Source organism: Schistocerca nitens, chromosome 3 (genome assembly GCF_023898315.1).
Source record: "Schistocerca nitens isolate TAMUIC-IGC-003100 chromosome 3, iqSchNite1.1, whole genome shotgun sequence".
In the NCBI taxonomy this organism is placed as follows: domain Eukaryota; kingdom Metazoa; phylum Arthropoda; class Insecta; order Orthoptera; family Acrididae; genus Schistocerca; species Schistocerca nitens.
In genome coordinates this window covers 765,439,164-765,457,004 of record NC_064616.1, presented here as the reverse complement: position 1 = coordinate 765,457,004, position 17,841 = coordinate 765,439,164, and the positions used below count along the sequence as shown (strand labels likewise).

The 17,841-nt window shown below is 42.8% G+C and overlaps 1 protein-coding gene across 7 annotated transcripts in view; it reads left to right on the top strand.

Annotated features, from left to right (window-relative positions):
• The window catches only part of LOC126249755 (serine/threonine-protein kinase NIM1), a 518,432-nt gene that overhangs the window by 437,737 nt on the left and 62,854 nt on the right, over positions 1 to 17,841 (top strand). For all 7 annotated transcript variants that reach the window (XM_049951438.1, XM_049951437.1, XM_049951443.1 and 4 more), the window contains one exon: positions 13,526 to 13,637. In XM_049951438.1, the coding sequence (XP_049807395.1) occupies positions 13,526 to 13,637 (112 nt within the window). The remainder of the gene's footprint in view (positions 1 to 13,525; positions 13,638 to 17,841) is intronic.

The window sequence follows — 17,841 nt, the reverse complement described above, 5'->3', positions numbered from 1 at the left end:
TACGCTTATGTCATACGGTATTATTTTTTGGAGTAATTCTTCTGATTCAAAAAGGGTATTTCTGGCTGAAAAACGGGCTGTTCGAGCTATATGTGGTGTAAGTTCGAGAACCTCTTCTCGACCCCTATTCAATAGTCTGGGAATTCTGACATTGCCCTCACAGTATATGTTTTCTTTAATATCGTTCGTTGTTAGCAATATTAGCTTATTCCCCAGAGTTAGCAGCTTTCACTCAGTTAATACTAGGCAGAAATCCAATGTGCATGTGGAATGCACTTCCTTACTCTTGTGCAGAAAGGAGTGCACTATTCTGCTGCATCCATTTTCAATAAGCTACCACGAGAAATCAAAAATCTTTGCAGTAGCCCAAACGCTTTTAAGTCCAAACTGAAAAGTTTCCTCATGGCGCACTCCTTCTATTCTGTGGAGGAGCTCCTGTAAGAGCTCAAAAATTAAGCAAATTCCAGTGTTACATTGTGGAGTTTCTTTATTCAAACTTACGAATTGTCGCCTGAATCCGTTTCTTGTATTTCATTTGATCTGTTTCTACTATCGTGTTATAATTTCATGTATTGACTCGTTCCGTGACCATGGGGACTTCTCCTTAATTTGGTCCCACGGAACAATAAATAAATAAATAAAGATAACCCTGTGGGAATAAAGCTCAAAACCTATGCGGCAGTGGTCAGTAACTCTAATCGCTATTCAATGGAGGCGATACCTTCTATTACGAGGAAGTGATTTACAGCTTAGGTCTGATATTCGGCTGTATAATGGTAGTAATTCAAACTGAGGTTTACATGATTCAGATGCATCAACATTTAACCATACATGCAGAGAATATTATCACCACACATGCACACTGGGGGAATGCAGCACAGAAAAGTTCCTCATTAACAACAACAGAAGAGTCTCTCTTACTTTTCTTTTAGTGATAAGAATTACACACGCCCGAAAAGATAATTTAAGCTCTTCGTGACAATGCAGTCTAAACAGCAGAGAGACCTTAGCTTAAGGCAGCAACCATTCGCATTGACTTGTTACGGCATTAAACGTATAGCTACGTTCTAGTCAAGGTCACAGACAATAGAGGATCGATACACCCCAAGCGAGAAGCTCATTAAATGAACAACCGTCTCCGTGGTCGAGGTCGCAGTCTGCCTGTGGCAGCATTTGTGTGCGGACTGGCCGCGTCTCACTATCGTCTGCTGCCAACAATGCTCCGCTAGTTTTTTCTGAGTAAATCTGAAAAATATCGAGCTATGTGACAAATAAATGTTCAAATGTGTGTGAAATCTTATGGGACTTAACTGCTAAGGTCATCAGTCCCTAAGCTTACACACTACGTAACCTAAGTTATCCTAAGGACAAAAACACACACACACACACACACACACACCCGAGGGAGGACTCTAACCTCCGCCGGGACCAGCCGCACAGTCCGTGACTGCAGCGCCCGAGACCGCTCGGCCATTCCCGCGCGGCTATGTGACAAAAGATTTAAATCTTAAGTGGGCAACATTAAATTCAAAATAGGGAGAGAGATGCGAGTGAAGTTACCATGACACATGCAGGACTTCATGCTGCCTGGATCTTTGAACTTTCATTCTAAATAAGCGCTGAGCTAATAAATGTAGCGATTTTCCCATATGGAAATGGCATAAACAACTTTACCGAAAAGTAATCGTCTGCCCATAAACTGACTTCCTTGTTAAATGGTGCCAGAGATCGGAGAGCTGAATGTATACTTGTCGAAACATATACAATCGTATATATATATATATATATATATATATATATATATATATATATATATATATATATATATATATAAATTAGTGATTACAATGGGACAACACTAGCTAAGAAGAAGAACACAGAATCAAACATAATTACACATGAACAACAGGGCGCAAAATAGAAGAAAGAATCCAGTACTGTCCCCAACGGCGATTATAAACGGAGCCAAGAATCAAGTCCTGCCACAATGTAATCTAAATATATAACAGAAAGTTCGTCCCCAAAGAATAAGAATAAGAAGAACCATCGTATAGCCCGTCAAGGTACTGAACAGACGGCTGAACTTCTACACGAGGAAGCTAAAAGAGTCATAAACAGTCGAACAAACATTTGATAAAGACAACATAAAACGAGTGCAACACATACAATTAACCATGAATAAAGTCCTTCCACCTAAGTCCAGCCGGCAGAAGATTTAAACAAAAGAAAAACTTCGGCCACGACATTCGTAAAGAGGATAACTCTTGCGAGAAAATGGTAACAGTACAGGAACTACCCAAAACAACGTCTTCAAGGGTGTGGGCATACGATACAGAAGAAACGGATGAGGACGCAGATGATGGAGATCCTTGAAGCGATAGAGACCCAGTACCTGCCAACGAATACCCGAGATCAGGAGAGAGTGAACGATATTTCACTGGAACAGAAATCGGGAGGAAGGGGACCAAATCGTCTCTACAATGACGAATATTAACACCACCCAGAGGAACAGGATATGAACTCACAACAAGCGCACACAGTTGCGGCAGTAACCATCAGTAATGTACTGTCAGTACCACAGTTAAGTAATCTGAAAGATTTCTTATACTCCGCAAAAATTTATGTAGTCTTGCTGCAGGACACAACATGTATCCAATTGGAAAAAATTGAGTGGCTGCAATGCCATAATATTTAAAGCAGGAAACGTAACAGACATGGAAACAGTCATCCTCAAAAGAAAAGGAATGTCATTAATAGAAATAGAACAGCTCGTAAACGTACCTACCACAATACCAGGATTATCAATATCGGTGCACCGTCCGAAAGCGGAGGGCGGAGTTCTTTGAAACTGCAATAGTGCCCCTTTTCGGAAAACATAACAAAAGTATTATTCTGGCTGGCGACTTAAACTGCGTGGTCAGTCCTAAGCAGAAAATAGCTAACCTTAAAAATGCACAGAATTAGAAAGTCTAATCCGAGAACTACGGCGGAGCGTTACAAAGTAAATGAAGCATGGCATACAAACTGTATTCACGCATGTAAACAGTCAATCAGCCAGCCGAGACCATTGAATCAAAATTTACGATAATTTTAAAAAACGAGATTTACAGCCATAAATATGGTTCATCATTTTTTGGGACCCGTACATCAATCGGAACCATTATAGGATCACTTTGTTGTCTATCTGCCCGACTGTCAAAACTCCTTTTTCTCAGGAACGGGTAGGGGTATCAAGTTGAAACTTAACACATACTGAGGTCTGTGTTCCCTTGCGGTGTAAAACATCGAAGTTTCTGAGTCAGTGCAATCAAAAGATGCGGCCCTTTAGGTCACATATTATGATACTCGCAAACTCACTCATCAAAACTTATAGGGTACTTCATGTTGACCTATAATCATGATATTTGGCAAGAAAGAAGGTTCACAGTACAAGTAAAGGGAAAAGTCCAATAATTGCGAACTTGTAATTATATCACATGAAAAAAAAATTTCTTTTATTATTTGTTATCCGACGTCAAACACGCAATTAGTAGTTCTGCATTCAGGCTAACTAGGTAGCAATAGTAACAGTCAAACATCATTCAAGGAATGACTTTATTGGTCATACGACGCGTTTCGGAATTTATTCATCAGATACCCAGGAGCGATTACTGCATGTAGATATGGCGTTTCAAGCTGTATGTGAAAAAAAGAAAAAAAACATTGTGGTTCGAACGATTTTTGACACCGAGTTGATGACGCCTCGTCATGTTATACGAAAGAGAAAGAGGCAAATTTTGAAGGTATTTCGGTTTAACTAAACAATTACGTCTTCTGTTGGCAGCCCTATAACAGCCCCCGATCTGTAGAACAATTTTCAGCTCTTCTTACAAGGGAACCTCCCCATCGCACCCCCTTCAGATTTAGTTATAATTTGGCACAGTGGATAGGCCTTGAAAAACTGAACACAGATCAATCGAGAAAACAGGAAGTAGTTGTGTGGAACTATGAAAAAAAAAGCAAAATATACAAACTGAGTAGTCCATGTGCAAGATATGCAACATTTAGGTTAGTATGAGCTGAGGAGCGCCGTGGAGTCCCGTGGTTAGCGTGAGCAGCTGCAAAACGAGAGGTCCTTGGTTCAAGTCTTCCCTCGAATGAAAAGTTTAATTTTTTATTTTCAGACAATTATCAGAGTTCAGGCACTCACACATAATCAGCTTCGCTCTCCAAAATTCCAGGACATGTTCAGATTTGCTTGGACATATGCAGGATTTGACGGTCTACACACGGAAAAATTTGAAAACGTTAAAAACATATGTTTTGACAGAGCACAGAGAAAACTGTGCGCCTGTGAAACTGTTGCATTCATTTGTTGCAGTTTATGTGACACACTCTTATGTTTTCATCACTTTTTTGGGAGTGATTATCACATTCACAGGAAAACCTAAATCGGGCAAGGTAGAAGAATCTTTTTACCCATTCGCCAAGTGTGCAAGTTAGGTGGGTCGACAACATATTCCAGTCATGTGACGCACATGCCGTCACCAGTGTCATATAGAATATATCAGACGTTTTTTCGTGGAACAAATGTTTTCGGTTCCCATTGGAGAGGCATGTCCTTCCTTCTACTAATCGCACGGTTTTGCGGTGCGGCCGCAAAGCACAAACACTAAACTTATTACAGTGAACAGAGACCTCAATGAACGAACGGACAGATCATAACTTCGCAAAAATAAAGTAAGAAAACTTTTCGCTCGAGGGAAGACTTGAACCAAGGACCTCTCGCTCCCCAGCTGCTCACGCTAACCACGGGACCACGGCGGTCCTGAGTTCAGATTATCCATGATGTTGCCTATCTTGCACATGGACTACTCAGTTTGTATATTTTGCTTATTTTTTCATAGTTCCACACAACTTCTTCCTGTTTTCTCGATTGATCTGTGTTCAGTTTTTCAAGGCCTATCCACTGTGCCAAATTATAACTAAATCTGAGGGGGGGTGCAATGGGGAGGTTCCCTTGTTAGAATCTCCCACCAGCAGTTTCATTGCATCTAATGGTTGTAAACCTAGATGTATTTGTGGATCAAAACGATTTTACTTTTCGTTAGAGGGATGATTTACCTCAGTTTTATTGGTTTCCGTTGTAGTTTTGATGATCCATAATTACTGACTGCTGTCTGTTACAAAGTATGTGACCTTTTCATTTATAAAAATTAAAAAAACACGGTAAGGTGGCTACTTGTTTTCTGGAATTCCAATTACTTTGTGTCCCAGACGATATGACATTCGCAGTCCCTAGGTTTGCATATCTGAAAATTGCAGCTGCTGTTGGGCTGCGGCGGTAGGTGGCCATATTGCGTGAGGCATATCGGCCCGTCTGTTCCACAGTCGCCTGCGTTCTACAGCGGGGTCTGCTGGCCCGTTAAAGTGTTCTTCATCAATCACCCGCAAGTAACGAGGCGGGCGAAGGAAAACGTTGTTGACGAATATGCAACAAAAATTACAATCACTTGACCTATTGGGATCAATCTATCTATTTCAGACAGAGCAACTTTTCATACATTAACCGTATTACATCAATGTTTCTCGTCCCATTGTATTTTAAATCAGAACTATAACTCTGTTGAAGTGAGGCTGATGGGAATATCGAACGGCGTTTTGATCCTGTCCAGATACTTTCCTTAACTGTGTCCCCTTTGTTTACACCCAAAATATGCAAACGATATTAAACAGAAAGTTGCATGACGGCTTTAATGAAACCAATCTTCAGATGCAATTTCTTCAACGATCATTGACCTATGGCGACACAACGTGAACAAACATCACGAAGTGAAACTTTTCGAACGTTAATCATCTAACAATTCCTTCTAACGAAGGCTATGAGGAAAAACTAGTTATCACTCCGCCATTCTATGATGAGCCCGATAAAACGGCGGGTCACAAGGCGCATTACTATATAATGCAATATCTCACAGATTTCATACGCAGCTCCTTAGTTCAGATTTTGCATCCCGTCATTGCAAATGGAACAATAGCACAACTGGTAAACGATGGGTTAAGTAGTCTACCGCGATCTTTCTTACACAAAAATTGTGGTATTCAAAAAAATGGTTCAAATGGCTCTGAGCACTATGGGACTCAACTGCTGTGGTCATAAGTCCCCTAGAACTTAGAACTACTTAAACCTAACTAACCTAAGGACATCACACACATCCATGCCCGAGGCAGGATTCGAACCTGCGACCGTAGCAGTCGCACGGTTCCGGACTGCGCGCCTAGAACCGCGAGACCACCGCGGCCGGCTGTGGTATTCAAGTGAAGTAGTATTGGTAATACCGATTCTGTATCACTTGGCTTACATTTGTAACGTCACGTGGCTCATTGTCCTACCCATGCGGAACTGAGCCAGCTGTGCTTTGTACTCCTCTCCCTCCCAATCAATCACAGCGTACTATTAAAATGACGCACCCCAACCAGAATGCACTTTTCTAATTAAGTAAATAAATTATATAAATTAAAAATGTACTACATGATATCTCTCTGGTAGAGTAATTCATTGTTGTGGAAAGTTTTATTTTCATTTGTGTACTCTCTCTCTCTCTCTCTCTCTCTCTCTCTCTCTCTTAGATAGCTTCCAGTATTTTTAGCTGTGATGAAAATTATTCGAAGAACACTGTGACTTTTCTTGGGCCATATTCAAAAGAAATTGTCCAAAAAATTACGTACAGAACACAAGTTGCATTATTTTCGACCATGCTCCAAAAGTATCTGAAATATGAACACTTTGAACCCCCCCCCCCTCCACTTGTTCAAAACTGCTTATCCAAAACGTTACGTAAAGGGCGCGACTTGCAGTCTTTCTGTATCCAAAAGTACTTTACACACCATTAAAATGAAACAGCCAGTCATACGTAGTCCTCTTGACTGTGCTCAAAAATATCTGAACGCTCTAAAATTGGTCTAACTTGCAGTATTTCTACATCAAATGTCACAAGGCAGGCAGGTATAGACAAGTATGAAATCGCTGACTGAGCGTTTTACTTGTCCCAATAAATCTTGTCTTGATGTGACATCCTATTGGCAGCCGTCCGCGGTGGTCTCGCGGTTCTAGGCGCGCAGTCAGGAACCATTTGATACGTTGATATCATGATAATCGACCTTCTGTATTAAGGCTGAGGGTTTGCTAGGAACAGTAAAGGAACCATGACGTAGAGCATGTCATTCTGCAGTCTATTTTATGTATAATGCATTCTTTGATGTAAAAATTTGGTATAATGCTTCATTCCACTTCTATCAAAACTACTTTTGATACAGAACAGCAGATTTCACTGTCTACTATCTGGCTCTGTAAGCGACACAGCAGTGCATGTGGGTTCGAGCTTTCGATTCGGAAGTTGCGTTTCGAATCCAGATTTTGGAAGGCAGTCCCTCACCGATTTTTGTCCAGCAAAAAGGGTACAGGTGATGGGGTAAAGTTTGTTAATGGCAGATTATGCACCATGACTCTTTGAATTACAGATTGCGACGCTGTTGACGGTGGCTCGCCCATCAGTTGGGGGAATACACTGATCAGCCAGAACATTATGACCACTTACTTAATAGTTGTAGCTGGTATGTCTTCCTTTGGCACGGATAATAGCGGCGACGAAGCAATAAAGCATTGGTAGGTCCATGGAGGGAGTTGGTACCACATCTGCGCGCACACACACACAGGTCTCCTAATTCTCGTAAATTCCTGGGAGGGGTAGGGGGAGGGGCGCGGGTGATAAGCTCTGACGCCACATTCAATCACATCCCAGATGTGTTCGGTCGAGTTAGCGGGGCCAGTACATCAACTGGAGCTCGCCACTCTGTTTCTGGAACCAATCCATCACACTCCTGGCCTTGTGACATTGTACATTATCATCGTGAAAAATGCCACTGCCATTGGGAAGCATGATGGTCAGGAACGGATGTACATTGTCTGAAACTAGTGTACGATACTCCTTGGACGTGTTGGTGCCTTGCAACAGCTCCACTATACCCATGGATGCCCACGTTAACGTTCACCAGAACATAATGAAGCCGCCGCCAATTTGTCTCCGTCCCACAGTACGGGCTTCAAGGAGCTCTTCCCCTCACATCGGCATGATGAAGAAAGTGTCGGGATTCGTCACACCATGAAACGCTTTGCCACTGCGCCTAAGTCAAGGGCCATGTTCACGTGCCCATTTCAGTCGTAGTTGTCGATGTCGTGGTGTCAACACTGGCACATGCAAGGATCGTCGTCTGCGGAGGCCCATCGTTGGGAGTGTTCGGTGCCAAGTGTGTTCAGACACACTTGTACTCAGCACAGCATTGAAGTCTGATGTTAGTTCCACCACAATTCGCAGCCTGTCCTGTTTTACCAGCCTGCCCAGCCTACGGTGTCGGACATCTGTAATAAGGGATGGCCGCCCAAACCACCGACATCTGGACGTAGTTTGACCTTGGTTTCCTCTCGTGTTGAACATACTCACCGCAGCACTCTTCGGAAACCCGAGAAGCCGTGTAGTTTCCGAAATGCTCGTGCCGAGCCTGCAGACCATCACAATGTGCCCCCGGTCAAACTCAGGCGCCTCCCCCATTCTACACGGAGACAGCACGGTCACTGATACTACATGCACCGTGCGTGTGTCTGACTAGTTGTCATTCCTCGCCAGGTGACGCTACTATCGCCTAGACGGGTTTATATCGACATCATGTCGTGGTCATAATCTTCTGGGTGCTCAGTGTAAGTTCAGCAGCCACTTTTGCGCTATTCTAAAAGAGTAGATTGTACACTAAGACCAGGTTCAACATTATCCCTTCTCTCTTACGCCTTAATCAACAACACGAACATGGCTGTACACTCTACATGCGGTCATCGTGGACACTTACTTACACGAAGAAACTGCGCTGAAGGTACGATATATACAATTCGCAAAGGGAGGATATCCAACGCGTGCCAAAATTATTCCGAATCCGGGCAGCTGAACGCGTAATGATCGCATATCCAGTAATATTATGACATTTACATTATTTACATGTATTATTCTGCTAAAACTTACATTTTATGCCGTTTTTTCAAGTCGGCAACGTCTACGACCTGTCTTCCTAGCTTAATCTTCTATCTGAGCGAACGGAGTAGCGCAGTGGTTAGCACATTCGACTTGTTTTCGGGGTGGCGACTGTTTAAACCCGAGTCCGACCATCCTGATTTAGGTTTTCCGTGATTTCCCTCAATCGCTTAAGGCAAATGTCGGGATGTTACCTGCGAAAGGGCACTGTCGCTTTCCTTCTCCATCCTTCCCTAATCTGAGCTTGTGCTCCGTACCAAATGAACTCGTCGTCGCCGCGCGGGATAGCCTCGCGGTCTAAGGTGCCTTGTAGCGGTCGGCGCGGCTCCCCATGTCGGAGGTTCGAATTATTCCTCGGGCATGTGTGTGTGTGTGTGTGTGTGTGTGTGTGTGTGTGTGTGTGTGTGTGTGTGTGTGTTGTCCTTAGCGTAAGTTAAAGTTAGATTAATTAGTGCGTAAGCTTGGGTACCGATAACCTCAGGAGTTTGGTCCCATAAGACCTTACCACAAATTTCAAATGGCTGGTTCAAATGGCTCTGAGCACTATGGGACTTAACATCTATGGTCATCAGTCCCCTAGAACTTAGAACTACTTAAACCTAACTAACCTAAGAACATCACACAACACCCAGCCATCACGAGGCAGAGAAAATCCCTGACCCCGCCGGGAATCGAACCCGGGAACCCGGGCGTGGGAAGCGAGAACGCTACCGCACGACCACGAGATGCGGGCCACAAATTTCCAAAAAACTCTCGTCGTGGACGGAACGTTACACTAATCCAGTTCTCCTCGATCTGATACTATCTCCTTGCTTTTTTCTCTGATATTTCTAACGCCTCGTTCTTCAGGTACTTCAGTCTATACTTAACCATGTCCTACAGTCGCGTGTTAGCACGCCACTTCCCGATTCGTGGAGGAGCGCCGGCCGCGGATCATATCGATCCTGCGGATTAATGATGACTGGTGTGCCGGCCAGCCTGGATGTGGTTTTTAGGCGGTTTCCCACCATCCACCTATGTGAATACCGGGCTGGTAGGTTAGAGGGTCTCGGGAAAACACAAGAAGAGCTTCAGTCACAAAGGGTACGGGCTGAACACAGGAAGAACGTAGATACAGGAAAAATTGGTATAACAGTTGTAAATTGTCGTAGCTGTGTTGGGGAAGTACCAGAGCTCTAAGCGCTCATAGACAGCACTGACGCTCAAATCATTATAGGCACTGAAAGCTGGCTAAAGCCGGGTATAAGCTCAGCCGAAATTTTTGCGAAGAACCTAACTGTGTTCCGAAAGGATAGGCTAAACACGGTTGGCGGTGGCGTGTTTGTTGCTGTCAGTAGTAGTTTAACTTGTCGCGAATTTGAAGTAAATACTTCCCGTGAGTTAGTATGGGCAGAGGTCATTGTTAGCAACCGGAATAAAATAATAGTTGGATCCTTTTACTGACCTCCCAATTCAGATGATACAGTTGCTGAAAGGTTCAAAGAAAACTTGAGTTTGATTTCAAATACGTACCCGACTCATACGATAATAGTTGGTGGTGACTTCAGTTTGCCCTTGATATGTTGGCGAAAATACATGTTCATTTCCGGAGGTACGCATAAAATATCATCCGAAATTGTGTTAAACGCATTCTCTGAAAATTATTTCGAGCAATTAGTTCGTGAGCCCGCGAAAATAGTAAACGGTTGTGAAAACACACTTGACATCTTAGCAACAAATAATCCTGAGTTAATAACGAGCATCAAAACCGATACAGGGATTAGTGAACACAGGGTTGTCGTAGCGAGATTGAATATTGTAATCCCCGAATCCTGGAAAAATAAGCGAAAAATATACCTATTCAAAAAGCAGAAAAAAATTCACTTGACGCCTTTCTGAGAGACAATCTCCACTCATTCCAAATTAATGATATAAGTATAGACCAGATGTGGCTTAAATTAAAAGAAATAGTATCGGCAGCCGTTGAGAGATTTATACCAAATAAATTATCAAAAAACGGAGCTGATCCTCCTTGGCACACAAAACGGGTTAGAACACTGTTGCAGAAACAACGAAACAAACATGCCAAATTTAAACAGACGCAAAATCCCCAAGATTGGCGCGCTTTTACAGAAGTTCGAAATTTAGCGTGGACTTCAATGCGAGATGCTTATAACAGTTTCCACAACGAAATTTTGTCTCGAAACCTGACAGAAAATCCAAGGAGATTCTGGTCGTATGCGAAGTATGTTAGCGGCAAGAAACAATCAACGCCTTCTCTGCGCGATAGCAATGGAGATACTATCGAAGACAGTACTGCCAAAGCAGAGTTAATAAACACAGCCTTCCCAAATGCCTTCACAAAAGAAGACGAAATAAATATTCCAGAATTCGAATCGAGAACAGCTGCCAACATGAGTAACGTAGAATTAAATATCCTCGGACCAGTGAAGCAACTTAAATCACTTAATAAAAGCAGGTCTTCTGGTTCAGACTTTATACCCGCTAGGTTCCTTTCGGAGTATGCTGATGCACTAGGTCAATTCTTAACAATCATATACAACCGTTCGCTCGACGAAAGGTCCGTACCCAAAGACTGGAAAGTTGCTCAGGTCACACCAATATTAAAGAAAGGTAGTAGGAGTAATCCACTAAATTACAGGCTCATCGTTAACGTCGACATGCAGCAGGATTTTGGACCATATATTGTGTTTGAACATAATGAATTACCTCGAAGAAAACGGTCTATTGACACACAGTCAACATGGGTTTAGAAAACATCGTTTCTGTGAAACACAACTAGATCTTTATTCACATGAAGTGTTGAGTGCTATTGACAAGGGATTTCAGATCGATTCCGTATTTCTGGATTTCCGGAAGGCTTTTGACACTGTACCGCACAAGCGGCCCTTAGGGAAATTGCGTACTTATGGAATATCGTCTCAGTTATGTGACTGGATTTGTGATTTCCTGTCAGAGATGTGACAGTTCGTAGTAACTGACGGAAAGTCATCGAGTAAAACAGAAGTGATTTCTGGCGTTCCCCAAGGTGGTGTTATAGGCACTTTGCTGTTCCTTATCTATATAAACGATTTGGGAGACAATCTGAGCAGCCGTCTTCGGTTGTTTGCAGATCACGTTGTCGTTTGTCATCAGAAGATCAAAACAAATTGCAAAACGATTTAGAAAAGTTGCTGAATGGTGCGAAAAGTAGCAGTTGACCCTAAATAACGAAAAGTATGAGGTCATCCACATGAGTTGTAAAAGGAACTCGTTAAACTTCGGATACACGATAATCGGTCAAATCTAAAAGCCGTAAATTCAACTAAATGCCTAGGTATTACAATTACGAACAACTTAAATTGGAAGGAACATATAGAAAATGTTGTGGGGGAAGGCTAACCTAAGACTGCATTTTATTGGAAGGACACTTTGAACACGTAACAGACCTACTAAGGAGACTTCCTACACTACGCTTGTCCGTCCTCTTTTAGAATACTGCTGCGAGGTGTGGGATCCTTACCAGATAGGACAGCCGGAGTACATCGAAAAAGTTCAAAGAAAGGCAGCACGTTTTTTATTATCGCGAAATATGGGAGTGTGTGTCACAGAAATGATACAGGATTTGGGATGGACATCATTAAAAGAAAGGCGTTTTTCGTTGCGACGGAATCTTCTCACGAAATTCCCATCACCAACTTTCTCCTCCGAATGCGAAAATATTTTGTTGACACCGACCTACATGGGGAGGAATGATCACCACGATAAAATAAGGGAAATCAGAGCTCGTACGGAAAGATATAGGTGTTCATTCTTTCCGCGCGCTATACGAGATTGGAGTAATAGAGAACTGTGAGGGTGGTTCGATGAACCCTCGGCCAGACACTTAAATGTGATTTGCAGAGTATCCATGTAGATGTAGATGTACCCACACCTCACGTTAGTTGCACGTTTCCTCAACATTTAGGAAACGTCCACACATTTTCACATGAGATAACTCTAGACGCAAGCCGATAAGGTACACACGTGGAGGACGAAGGAAACGCTTTAATTATCCTAAAACTCTTAACGATGACATGTCTTCATTTTCTTTTTCGACATCTTTTTCATTACGTGATGGCTGGATGTTGCTGACAAATGCTTATATGTTGATATGAGCATCTTGTTCATTGTTTCTACATCTTTCACATTCACGGAGAATTGTGAAAGAACTTACACCTGATACTGTTACTTCTATAGTTACTGTATTAAGACTTCTAAAAATCCATCTGACTCGCTGTTGTCAGAAATACTCAACGGCAACTTGTTAGTTACATGTATAAATGTGGCCATCATAATAAACTAGGCTATTTTGTTACGTTCAGGTGCTAGCCATTTATATCAGGACGTTAAATTGTAAGTGGACAGAACGTTTGCCTCTCAAATTGTTTCCACTGAAGGTAAAATAATGCAGCCAGAAAATAATGTGCGCATTTATTATTTTTCAGAACGAGTTGCTATCAAGATACTGGACAAATCTAAACTGGATCAAAAGACAAGGAAAATGCTTGCACATGAGATCACCACAATGGAGGCCATTCATCACCCGAATGTCATCCGGTATGTTGTACCACTAATTTTTATAATTATTTTTTTTATAGTGCAGAAAAAGTAGATGCTACGTAGACTAGGTTTCAGTAGTTGCTATGACAGAAACACTGCTAATCTTTCTTGCACGACGTACGTTAGTCAGTTATTAGAAAACTACATTAGCAACTACTAGTAGTTCACGTTTTCAATTCCAATACTAGATGCTGCCCATAAGCTACTGCCATTAAGTTTGTATTTATTTAATTCTTTCAGTTAAGCTGATATAAAGTGCTAGACACAAAGTTATGGTTCTCATCTCAACTATACATTCATGAGCAATTAAATTATAAAGACCTTCCCAGTAGTGTGCAGCATCCCCTTTGACCCCGATTACGGCGGTGACTCAGCTTGTCATGGATTCAACGAGACACCGAAAGCGTTCAGAGGCCAGCGTATAATGACTACTGAGTCGCCCATCCACAACTCACTGAAAGCAATCGCAGATGTGTCCACGGCCCACACGTCTCACTCGATGCAATCCCAGAGGCTTTCAGTACGAAAAAGATGAGGTCACCTGAAGATGTCACGCAAACGCACTCAAATCTGTGGAGTGTTCTTCAAAAGACGGTCATGTGAAACCCAGCTCGCGCTATTCGTCCACGAGACTCAGAGGGCCATAGACACGGGTTCACAGGTAGATGCCGTGTTTCTTGACTTCCGCAAGGCGTTCGATACAGTTCCCCACAGTCGTTTAATGAACAAAGTAAGAGCATATGGACTATCAGACCAATTGTGTGATTGGATTGAGGAGTTCCTAGATAACAGGACGCAGCATGTCATTCTCAATGGAGAGAAGTCTTCCGAAGTAAGAGTGATTTCAGGTGTGCCGCAAGGGAGTGTCAGAGGACCGTTGCTATTCACAATATACATGGAAAATTGTACTGAAATGCAGGAGGATCTGCAGCAAATTGACACATGGTGCAGGGAATGGCAATTGAATCTCAATGTAGACATGTGCAATGTGCTGCGAATACACAGAAAGATAGATCCTTTATCATTTAGCTACAAAATAGCAGATCAGCAACTGGAAGCAGTTAATACCATAAATTATCTGGGAGTACGCATTAGGAGTGATTTAAAATGGAATGATCATATAATGTTGATCGTCGGTAAAGCAGATGCCAGACTGAGATTCATTGGAAGAATCCTAAGGAAATGCAATCCGAAAACAAAGGAAATAGGTTACAGTACGCTTGTTCGCCCACTGCTTGAATACTGCTCAGCAGTGTGGGATCCGTACCAGATAGGGTTGATAGAAGAGATAGAGACGATCCAACGGAGAGCAGCGCGCTTCGTTACAGGATCATTTAGTAATCGCGAAAGCGTTACGGAGATGATAGATAAACTCCAGTGGAAGACTCTGCAGGAGAGACGCTCAGTAGCTCGGTACGGGCTTTTGTCAAAGTTTCGAGAACATACCTTCACCAAAGAGTCAAGCAGTATATTGCTCCCTCCTACGTATATCTCGCGAAGAGACCATGAGGATAAAATCAGAGAAATTAGAGCCCACACAGAGGCATACCGACAATCCTTCTTTCCACGAACAATACGAGACTGGAATAGAAGGGAGAACCGATTGAGGTACTCAAGGTACCCTCCGCCACACACCGTCAGATGGCTTGCGGAGTATGGATGTAGATGTAGATTAGCAGGCTGCGTTCCAGTAAGTTATTTGAACTTTCCTATTGTTATTTCGACACCATTCGGAAAGGTGCACTCTCTTGCTGAAGATACTCGTACAGGGTGCTTTAAGCGACCAAACCGATGTAGATGATCGGGCATTAAGATCCTGTACAGTTCGCTAGTGAGAAATGATTATAGATTTATATTCCATTTAACATACCATACACAAGAATTCCTCCATCACTCGCAAGAACGATGAGCTATTTTCAAGTGGAATGCATTACCTGGTATGATTTCCTACGCATCTTACCTCGCTATCAGGCTGTACCAACGTGTACCACGACCCAACGATCCAGAAGATCCAAGCGTCCTGTGGCGGTGTTACTGGCCCATACTAATCACTGGACCCTGTGACGTGCGGCAAGGAAAAGTACACGCTGTTCTCTATACCCCATAGTCAGGAGATGGCTCCGAACGGCATCGCAGCTCATTGGTTTGTGCCTGGATCTGAAATCATAAGTGATTTACACCGCCGTGGCCTGTCTACTAACTGTTGAAATCCTCGACGGACATGGCGACCTATGCGATCAACAAGTTCTTTCTAACCGCTATTCGTTTTGTTTCCGGGGCTTTCCCAGAAACAGGATACCCACGATACATCCTCGTCATCGAGGCAGCGTTCGCACTACTTTAGGGATGGGGCGTCCTGTGCGTTGAAAATTCAATATCTGGCAGTGATCGAATGAATGTGGGGACTTGTATCCCGCTCTCCAGTCACACCTATGGCAAGTAGAAGAACCAGTGACATTCCAGCCACGTGACAAGTCTGACTGTTCCATTCACTGTTAAGCATCAGAGCTCACCTGTGACTATGTTGAAGAGAGAGAACTCTGTTGAATGAATTATAAAGAACACAAAAAAACAAGAGCATAATTTAATTGCCCTACAGTCCTGTTAAGTTACCAGCCCGTGTATAGAGTGGTAGTTACACAAGCACGATGACACTTGAGACTAAACAATATCCACCTTCATTTAGCTTTCAAGAATAGCCGTTCGCCGTTGAGAGAGAGAACAGCGGATAAAGGAAGTTTCACTAGCTGAATAGGTGTGACCTTCAGTACAACAATGGAGAAGTATGAGACTCGTTACTAGATGCAATAAGGAACTGAAAGTAGTGGAGAGTCAGTCGTAGGTGTTACTTTCAAATATCGCCTAAAAAGAAGAAAGACTGCGTAATTGACTTCAGTCCTGATGTACAATGAAATACCCGCACCACATTACTGTAACAGTCGCAAACAGGAGCCGAAACAAAATAACACAGCTAGTTGGAAAAGTGCGAAATTTGTTCTGGCTCCTCTAGAGACGTGCTGCGGTACTGAGGCACGGGGATTTCAATTCCTACCAGGACTGTAGACATGTACCTGCAAGCAAACAAGAAATTAATTGCGTAACTTTACTTTTTCAAGTGATAGCTAAAATTTATAATTACCGTCATCCAAGGGAGAAGACATACATTCGCCATAGGTACTAGAAAGATACATGGGCTTCATGACGATAAAGGTGATAAAATACTCGTATTTGTATTCGTTTAAACAAAGCCTTTTCATCTAGAAGATAAAGGGGATATCAGCGAAATAATCAACAGAAATAATACCAGTGCGAATCGATTAGACGTATTTAAAAGTTTAAAAATTACACACTTTTAATGTGGTGGCGGTTACGAGAGGCGTTTAATAAGTAACGCAATACATTTTTGTTTCTACCATTTTCGGTTGGAAAAATGTGGAATTTGTTGTGGGACATCGAGGAATATTTTCGCTTCATAAAGTTCCCATGGTTGGTGGCGTTATACGAAGTACCGAGCGAGGTGGCGCAGTAGTTAACACAGTCTATGGAGAGCCAGCGGTGAACAAAAGAACGGTGAGTCGTTGGGCAAGGCATCTGTCATCACCGCAGCAACGTAACGCAAACCTTTCCGATCTCCCACGTGCCGCCAGGCCCTCGCGCAATTGAAGAAACGACTTCAGCGTGTTCGTCGCCACAAAACTGCAAACGAACTTCTCCTTTTCCTTGACAATGAGAGGCCTCGTACAGGTCTGCGCACTTCAGTAGAACTCACAAAACTTCACTGGACTGTTCTCCCGCATCAACCCTACAGCCCCCATCTGTTTGGCCCAATGAAGGATTCACTCCGCAGGAAACAGTACATGGATGATGAGGAGATTATTGATGCAGCAAGATGTTGGCTCTGACGTCGACCAGTAGGGTGGTACCATGCGATCATACAGGCCCGTCTAGTAAAGTGGCGTAAGGCCGTCGCATTGAACGGAGATAATGTTAAAAAAAAAAATAGGCTTCTATAGCCAAAAGAGTGGGTTTAATATGGTGCATTGGATTCCTGAATAAAAGCAACCTGCTTCCAGAAAAAAAAAGACGGGTTACGTTACTTATTCAACGCCCCTAGTACTAGGGCAAGAAAAGAGCAAGTGTATGATTTAGAGGCGTTACGACGTTATGTTCATATCGAATTTCAGTATATGCCAGTATATGT